Genomic DNA, 9,589 nt, shown 5'->3' with positions numbered 1-9,589 from the left:
GCCAAATATGCGTGCCAGTCTTTCCTGCTAGCAGTGGGTCAGGGGTGGTGGGGTGCGGGGAGGTGTGTGGAAGAATGGAACATATAAAAACAAATCTATAAATATATTTAATTCATTTTAAGTCTCAAAATCTCTCAAGGGAATTTTTTTTTTTTTTAATTGGGTAGTTCAGCCTTTCCCCCTTGGCACCTTCTGGTAAGTTCATACAGGGAAGCCTAAGAAATTAATCTTTTAATGCCTCACAAGTAAAAAGGGAAATTATAGAATAATGTAGCGGGAAGGGACCCCAGAGATCTAAAGTGTTTCATGGAATATTCATGTCCTTGATCTGTTAGTAGGTGTTTTGCCAAAGACCTTACTTGACCATGGTCAGATAAGATGTGGAAATGCTAGGTTAAAGTTGAATAGTTTTCTTTTCTGTGGAACTTCAGAGTCTTTAATATGCTAACGTGCTTTGTGAATCTGCAAAGCTCACTGGACACCTCAGCCCCCTCCAATTCTTTTTGTAGACAATGCTGGTCTAGCTGAGGCAGCGCCTATCTTCATCTCTATGAAGATGGCGGCTGACACCTTTTTGAGAGCCCCGAAGTCCCCAGGGGAAGGAAAGATAGATCAGTTGCTCCTGTTACATGCCAGGAATTCTCAGTAAGATGCTTTCCCCTAGAGGCTTAGAGAAGGCTGAGAGACACCTCAGCAAACAGGCCTCCCCTTCATTGTGGACCACACTGCAGAGAAGTGCCAACCTAACACAAAGGGGCGACCCGCCCTTTAAAATCGGGAAAGTGTATTCATCCCCTACCTAGCCCCCTGGGGACAGGTGAAGGGGAAGGGGGACTGTCTCCAGGCTATAGTCACAAAGCTAGTCTGGGGCTTTCCCTGGACAAAGTGGGCATGTGAGCTTGAGAAGAACCAGTTTAAAAGCTCGCAGAGATTTTCGTAGGAAAATGTGCATTGCAAAGCTCCAAGAATGGAGTATTGTGTGGAGGACTTCCAAGTTGCTTGACCAGGCAGCTCTGCTTTGTGAGGCATTGGGAGGCACTCAGGTTCTGAGGAAAGTCCTTTGGGAAACACTGATCTAATCCCACCTTCTCATTTTACCCCAAGGCATTTCTTCTGGAGGCCCTCTCAGGTTCCTTTCTCCATCACTGTAACACAGTTATTAGAACTAACTTGACCAACTTTGAGGGCAGCTTTGAAGAGATTTCTTTAGTTCCTAAATCCCTTTTGTACATTTCAAGGGGAGATTTACTCTATATTTCTTGACTTTCCATTGTCAAAAACCACAGATTATCTCAAGCGATGTGTATAGAATGTCACCTATGCCCAAAGCCCCTTTCTGTATAGTGGTGGTCCCTGCAAAAATATCAATTAGTTCTTGCTACAGAGGACATTCATAATAATGATAAATACGATATTGATGGTGATACTGTGAACATCTTTGAACGAATGCCTTTCTGTGTGTCAGGCCCTATACCATGCATTTTAATCCTCCCAACATCGAGTGAGGCGAGGATGATAATGATTCTTATTTCACAGTGAGGACACTCAGGTGGGGAGAGGTTAAGGATATACTCCAAGGTCACGTACAGCTGGCAGAGAGAAGGCGTACATAGAAAGGTGTGGCAGCCTGTGAGTGTTCCTTATCAATGATGCAAAGCGCTGTATGAATTTAGCGAAAAGAAAAATAAGTTTTGTAAGTCTTGATCCGTGCAAGTGTCAATTATGTGGTGGACAATTGTGGTTGCTTGCCCATCTCTCCTCCTTCTGGGGAACAACGCCCCCTTACTTTGGAGAAACTCCAAAGATACTGTGGGGTCTGGCTATGTGGTTGTACACTTTGTCTTGAGCTGGACCAGAGTCTTTGGGAATATGGGGATTAGAACAAAGGAAAGAGGTTTCCCTCTCTTATTTGGTATAACTGTAAAAGCTTGTCTGAGATATGGATGCCTTGTCCTTAGCCTTGTGGAAGGAGCTAGCCTTTGGTAGGAGAAACAATGTTGGAGGTGGAGAGATGGAGAAGTAGATCTTCTGGTCATCTTTGAGGCCGAAGCCTTCTCTTCTTTACAGGGGCAGAGGATTTACTACCTTCTCTTTTGGGAATGATACTGCCCTTCCCTGCAAAAGAAAATGTTATTAGACAGTGATTTAAAAACCCCTATGCCATAGGGATGTACACAGATCCTTAGAAGAGTGGAAGTTCTTCTCTCTGTTGGGTGCTACAGGGGAATGGGCTCTTGGGGACCCAAGGAAAACAAAAACAAAAATATATTTAAAAAATATAAAGCCCACAATGACAACCGAACTTTGGTGTTTAAGAGGCTAGCTAAGAAGTCCCAACAAGATTCCATTGCTGGCTACATTGGTTTTGTCTCACACTTCAATGATGTCAACAAAAACAGGAGGGGCCATACAAGAATTCGGACTGACTGCAAATGCCATCCTAGACACTCCCTTGATTTCACAGAAAGCCTCCCTTTTCTCATCTGTAAAATGGAAAGGATATGAATGCCATGCTTTCTTCTTTTGCTTTGAGCCTACAGAGAGAAAACAGATGCAAAGCCTTTGTATGCAAAACAGCATGTAATTGTGACCTTCTATTCACACTCATTTTACTGTGATCAAATGCTTTTCCAACCCTGCAGCAGGTCAAGCTTAGTCCCAGCAAGTGGACAGTATTTGGGGGGAGAAGCAGCGGATTTCAGGACAGTAGCCTTAGTGGGTGCAAAAATGCTTGGAGAGTGAAAGGTGATAGAAGCCAAAAAAACCCAAACCCAAACCCCAAACAAAACAATAGTTTCTTCCTGTTTGGGTTTTATCCTTTCGGTCCATTGTCTCTTCACTTCTGTTTTCTATGGAGTATTTCTTGGTTTGGGTTTTAGATGGGCTTTATGGAGACATAAATGCAGACCATCCCTTGCCCCCTGCAGAATGAGAAGATGCATGGAAAGGACCCAGGAGAGTTCCTGGTATCTTGTCCTTGTTTATTCATTCATTCCTGGTAGGGTATTAAGAAGTACTCTACCCTTTTCCTATGGAAAGTGATTACCGGGGCAGGAAGCTCAGCAGTGTGGACAAACAGTGTGGGACCAGCCCGTTTCTAAGCAGGAGCTGGGCTAGGGAGGGTAAGGAGTAGGAAGAAGAAAGAAATAGTGTCTGTGTTGCTGTTGTTGCAACCACCACAACAAACAAGGGGTGGGGTGGGAGTTTCCAAGCTGCAGATCGCGCTGCCCTGAGAGAGCCCAGGGAAAAGTGTGGACGGCTGGGTGGGTCCTCCATGGTTCAAGGGCCTGACAGTCTGTGATTCCCGGCAACAAATGGTAGTGGTGGGGTGTGTACCCACACACACAGACACACATGCAATGCTCAGCCTCCAATTTCAGTGCTGGCAGAAGATAACAATTCTCAGTTCGCCTTTCCAGGGTTATTTTTGGCTCGGGGCTGTTCGCTGGTGGCAAAAGGTTCAGCCCCCTCCCAACTCCCTCCTTCCTCCTTGTTCAAAAGAGAAACTTGGTCTTGTAAAAGACTCACTTGCAGGGAGACTGGGAGACCGGGCTGCGGTGGGAGGGGAGAGGGAGTGGGGGTCTGGTAGAGGTCCCCAAGTCCTGCTCGAACTCGCGCCCCGACTCCCGGCTGTTTTCTAGCAGAGGGTGTGTGCGCTTGGCAGAGAAGCGGTCGCCGGGAAGGCTGGGGCCAGGCGGGCGAGCGGGGTCTCCTGGGTCGGGCTGGCCGGCCCTGGGAGTAGGCTCTGGGGCACCCTCCCTTAAGTGAGTCCAGCAGGGACCCGACACTGCCGGCGCCTCGGGGGATCCGGCTCCAGAGGGAGCTGGGCCGGAGCAAACTTTCTTGGAAGGTAGAGGCCAAACTCTGCTGGATCCGCGGGAGGGCGCAGGGCTGCGGAGGGGGCCGGGGCCAGGGCGCGAGGCGGAGCCCGGGCGCGTAGCCAAGCTGGTGGGGAGCAGGGGGGCCGGCGGGCTGCAGATTCCCTCCGGCTCCCGGGAGCCGCGGCAGGACCGGCCAGGAGGCGCCATGGAGGGGAGCCCCATCCCGGTGCTGACGGTGCCCACCGTGCCCTACGAGGACCAGCGGCCGGCCGGCGGCGGGGGGCTGCGGCGGCCCACCGGCCTTTTCGAGGGCCAGCGCAACTACCTGCCCAACTTCATCCAGAGCGTGCTGTCGTCCATCGACCTGCGCGACCGCCAGGGCTGCACCATGGTGGTGGGCAGCGACGGCAGGTACTTTAGCAGGACGGCCACCGAGATCGTGGTGCAGATGGCTGCGGCCAACGGGGTGAGTGACCTGTCCCCGCTGACCCTCGCCTCCCACCACGCCGCCGCCACCACCGCCCGAAGCTGCCGTCCTCGGTCCCCGCCCTTCTCCCTCCTGCCTGCCGCCCCCCACGCAGGCCCAACACCCACCGCCACCGCCACTGCCACCCCCACCCCCGCGCAGCGACTCCCCCAGGTCCTCTCCTTGAGGTCCCCTAAAGACTTTCAGGGTTCCGCTTCGAGGGAACCTGCCACATCGCCCTGCGCTCTCCCGGGCTCTCTGCCCAGGGCCCGCACCTGCCCGCGTTGCTTTTGGGCCTCTTCTTCCCCGGCCCTTTAAAACTACCCGTTCTCACCGGTTTACTACCCTGCCTTCCCTACCCCCACTTCTTTCCTAAGCTACCAACATAGTGCCCCCCCCCCCCCCCGCCCCTTTCCTTCCTTTTTCTCCTGTGCCCTACTGGCAGTCCTCTTCTTCCCCTTTAAGTTTTGGCTCCCCCAGATCTAACAGTAAGTAGTATCTCAAACACACGCGTGCGTGTACACACACACACACACACACACACACAACACTCCAGTGTTGATTCCTGGCATGCTTGGCAAGAGTGGACCCGAAAGACTTTTAGTATAAGTGGTTCATTAACCCAGTGGAATCACTTCACTATTCATCTGGTTTGTGCAGGGCTGGGGTGGAGATCAGTTCCGTGCCACACAGCCTCTCTGCCCTCAGTTCTGTGTGTGTCATGGTGGGGAGCGGTATCTCTCAATGATCTGAAATGAGACTTGCGCTGCCTTTTTTAAAGCAATTCCTAACTACTCTGCGGAAGACTCTCTGGCAGTTGATAGCATTTTGTACCTCTTCTCCCTTTCAGATTTCATCCTCATTTCCTCTCTCTTCTCCCACCACCTCTGCAGACCTTGGAGGTTTCTCCTCTTCCTTCCTTTCTGTCCTACAGCTGAAACACCTTCTGGCATCATCCCGTAGCTCCCTGTCCTCCTTCCCAAATCCCGTAGCCTCTGTGGACTTCTGCAAGAGGGACACCTCCCTTCAGCGGTCTTTGTGGGAAATATTGTCTAAAAGAGTCATTTGAGCCAGAACCCCACACATAGCACATTTAAGTGGAATCCCTACCGATGTATAAATGAGTGTGAACATTTAAAAAAGTGAAACTAAGCAACTCTCTGGGGTGTGGATTCCCTTTTTCCTTCCCGACCCCATCCTTTTAATTTTCTCCCTTCCTTCCTTTCTTTTTTTTAATCTTTGGTGTCATCCATGCTCCATGTTTGTGTACTCTGATTCCCCTCTTGCAGTGTTTTAGGGGTAGGGAAAGTAGATTTTTTTTCTCCCAAATAAAATAACCCAAAAGCAATTGGAAGAAGGCGCTGAGGGGTGGCATGGGCGGTAGAGCTGGGATTTCCAACCTCGGAAGGCGATGTGGCTGGTGAGACAGCACTAGTATTTCTCTCTGGCTCCTTACATGGATCGATAAAAGTTGGCTTGAATCAGGGAGTTGGAGAGAGGTTGACAAATGGTCTTTTACTCTTGTCTGACAAAGCTGTTCCCGTGGAGTGATGGAGGATAAGGAGCCTTGGGAGAGGTAGGGCAGCTCTTGTACTCCTTCCTGGGCCAGTTTTTTTTTAGGGAGGGAGGAAAACATCCACTTATTTATTGTGGGTGAGGATAGTTTTGAAGCTACAGTTGTCGATTTGCACAGGCAAGGTATTGCTATGCTTTCTTGTTTCTTTTTTTTAAAAATATATATATTCATTTATATATATTCATCTGGTTTTTTTTTTAAAGATTTTATTTATTTATTTGACAGACAGAGATCACAGGTACGGCAGGCAGGCAGGCAGAGAGAGAGAGAGAGAGAGAGAGGAGGAAGCAGGTTCCCTGCTGAGCAGAGAGCCCGATGTGGGCCTCAATCCCAGGACCCTGAGATCATGACCCGAGCTGAAGGCAGAGGCTTTAACCTACTGAGCCACGCAGGTGCCCCTGCTTTCTTGTTTCTTGGCACACGGTCCCATCAGGTCTCTTCAACTTCTTACTTCAGTGGCTTCTCTGATAACCACATCTTATTAACTTTAAGGTGGAGTTTATTTTAGGCGATAGGTAGCATATGTTAATAAACGGTTAAAACAGAGCCACGCTTAACCTCGTGGTTGTTAGAAGGGACAGAATGACAAGTCACAGTCTATACAGAAGCACCATCTCCTAAATAATCCAAAAGTGTTATTTCCAAAATGGGTGGGTAGGAGTGAAGGGAATGGCCAACGTTTATCAAAGGTTCAGGCAGCCAATTTAAACCAGTCTTCTCATTTTGTTCACCTTCTTGAGGCTTTTGCTTGGGCAAATGAACAATCAGAAGCCTGACTTCAGGAGAAAGGGGGTTCACCATGAACAAAATTGGTCTTGAATGATGGCAAATTGATAGGAATGAAGACCCTTGGTTCCAAAAACTTTTCCTCTCTTGATTTCCCATTGGGTATTCATTAACGGGTTAGAAAAATAGTACAAAAATTGTATTTATTCTCTTTGAACTGACTTGAACCTGAGTGATAGGGCTGCCTCTCTGTATGTGAAAGATTTGGGGTTTGATAAAGTTATTTTACTATGCAGTTTAATATAACCAACTGTAGTCGCTCTTTGATTATATAATTGCTAGAGGAGAACAGAAGTTTGGAATTTCCAAAGTGATGAACTGCACCACTTATATCTTAATATATCATAGAGTTTGAAACAGATTCTCCGACATATAGCCGGTACAATTCGGGATAAAAAATTTTTTTATTGTAAAATTCTGAATATTTCAAACTTTCAGAAAAGCAGAGAATAGATAAATGGCTTCCATATGTCCATACCCCAGGCTGTTATTATTTTTCCTATATCTGTTCCATCTTTTTTGAGGGCTAAAGTATTTTAAAGTATATTTTTAAAATGATGTTTTATCCTTAAATTCAGTATGGATCTCTAAAAACTAAGAACAATGTTCTTGATAGTTACAATATCATTATCATCCCAAACAAAATAAAAAAAGGATTTCTTCATTTATTACCCATCCTACATTCAGATTCCTCAATTATTCTGAAATGTCTTTTATAGCTGTTTTTTTCAAACTCGTTTTCTTCAAACTAGTTTCAAGGAACACACATTGCATTTGGTTATGTCTTAAGTCTTTTTTAGCCTAGAAAATATCTCCCTCCTTATTTTTTTCTGTTAATGAAATTGACTTATTGAGGAGACGAGGTCGGTTGGTTGTCCTGTAGAATGCCTCCCTCGGCCCCGCTTTCTGGAATTTTCTGATTTTTTTTTTTTTATGGTGTCATTTAACTTTTCATGATATTTCCTGTGTGTGTGTATGTGTGTATACTAGAATTGAGTTCTAAAGGCTTAATTAGATTCAGGCTCAACATTTTTTTTCTTTTTTTGGCAAGACTATTTCGTAGGTGATGGTGTATATTCATGTTGTATTGTGTTAGGAAACAATCTCTGGTTGACCAGATGTTCATGGTACTGAGATGACTATAGGGCTGTTGTGGTGATTGCCTCTATCTTCCAGTACTTTCCCCCTTGGAACTGGCCAGTAGCCTGTGGGGTGAGGTTTGTACCATGTGAATATCCAGTTCCTGTCACCCTTTACTCAGTTGTTTTAGCTTCCATTAGTGATCCTGGCTTGAGTGGATTCTTTCATTAGGGGTTTCAAAATGATTTTTAATTCTCTAATTCTATCTACACGCTTCAGCTAGCATTTTTCTAAAAACTGGGCATTTCGCTCACTATTGGGCTATCCTGTAATAGAGTTCCTTCTGGAAAAGCAGAATTTATGTTTATTTCCCTCTCTTTTTAAATTATAAATTTTCAGTCAGGATTTGGCAAAATAGCCACTTCCACTCTTGACACACGAATTTGTTTGGCTTTCCTTTTGCTCTTTTGAGTTTCACTGTGAACTCTTGAATTTTTATATGATCAGTTTGAATGGATTTGCAAGTTAGTGAGAAGATACTTTTACCTGTTTTTGTAATTTTTATGTGGCTGTGCGAACTTATCTAAAAAGTCCCCAGAAGTATTATAATTCTTTTTTCAAGGATCCAGACTCTTATATGGTGTCATACCATATAAGAGCAAAGAAAAATATCTACTAAGTATGAGAGTAAACAGCATCATTTAAATGAATTGCAGAACTTAGTTTGTTACCAATATAAACTTAGTTTGTAACTAAGTGATTTTTAAAAAAAGATTTTATTTATTTGACAGACAGAGATCACAAGTAGGCAGAGAGGCAGGCAGAGAGAGAGGAGGAAGCAGGCTCCCCACGGAGTCGAGAGCCCGATGCGGGGCTCAATCCTAGGACCCTGAGATCATGACCTAAGCCGAAGGCAGAGGCTTTAACCCACTGAGCCGCCCAGGCACCCCTGTAACTAAGTGGTTTTTAAAAATTATTTCTTTTTCTATCTGCTGCAGATACTTCTTAGGGGTTTAGATCCTCTAGTTATCAATTTATTTTAATCTCATAAAGATTTCAAGAGCTAAATGTAAGTGATGACTACATTATGAATAAATGCCTTTGCCATTTTCTGGGTGAATCCATCTGTGACTAAGGGCATCTCTCTCTTTCTCTTCTTTGTTCTAATCTTTTTTTTTTTTTTTTTTTTTTTTTAAAGTTGTAAAGTACCTTTAATATTGGACAGATGGCAGCACTGTGCCTGAAGATGTTTCTGACTTTTTCTAAAGTTTTCTGTCTCTGGAGATGACTATATATATATATAAATACACACACACACGTATGTGTGTGTGTGTGTGTGTATGTGTTTATCTATCTATCTGTCTCATCACGGTCCAATAGAACTTTTAGAATGTTTTGAGATGATGGAAAGTTTCTGTAATCTACCCCAGCCACTAGCCACATGTGATTATCAAGCAGTCGAAATGTACCAAGTGTGACTGAAAAACTGAATCTTTTGTTTTATTTAATTTTAATTAATTAAAATTTAAGTTTAAGTAGCTGCAAGTGATTAGTAGCTACCATACTAGGTAGCACAGCTCTATGATTTAGTATTTAAAGTGTAAAATTTTTTTTTTATGGATCCAGACTGTTACAACCAAAAACAACTATAAATTAAATAAAGGTAGGTCACCAAACACTACAGATGCATTTTAGCAAACCCAAACCAGATTTCTTCATGTGATGATAACCACACTGTCTTCTGACCTTAGCCCGGGAGATAATGAGGTATGGTAGAAAAAGCTCCATATCAGCAGCTGGAAGGCTTGCTTTCTTTTCCTAGCTTGGCCATACAAGTTGCAGAGCAAATGCTTTAGCCTC

The 9,589-nt window shown here is 45.1% G+C and overlaps 1 protein-coding gene across 1 annotated transcript in view; it reads left to right on the top strand.

Moving 5' to 3' along the window:
- Positions 1–3,558: 3,558 nt before the first annotated feature.
- PGM5 (phosphoglucomutase 5) overlaps positions 3,559–9,589 on the top strand; it is a 191,393-nt gene continuing 185,362 nt past the window's right edge. The window contains exon 1 of the mRNA XM_046022772.1: positions 3,559–4,287. Coding sequence (XP_045878728.1) covers positions 4,027–4,287 — 261 coding nt within the window. The 5' untranslated portion in view covers positions 3,559–4,026. The remainder of the gene's footprint in view (positions 4,288–9,589) is intronic.

This window comes from Meles meles, chromosome 11 (assembly GCF_922984935.1).
Source record: "Meles meles chromosome 11, mMelMel3.1 paternal haplotype, whole genome shotgun sequence".
NCBI classification, from domain to species: domain Eukaryota; kingdom Metazoa; phylum Chordata; class Mammalia; order Carnivora; family Mustelidae; genus Meles; species Meles meles.
The sequence above is the reverse complement of the archived record's forward strand: the minus strand, read 5'-3'. Positions and strand labels throughout refer to the sequence as shown.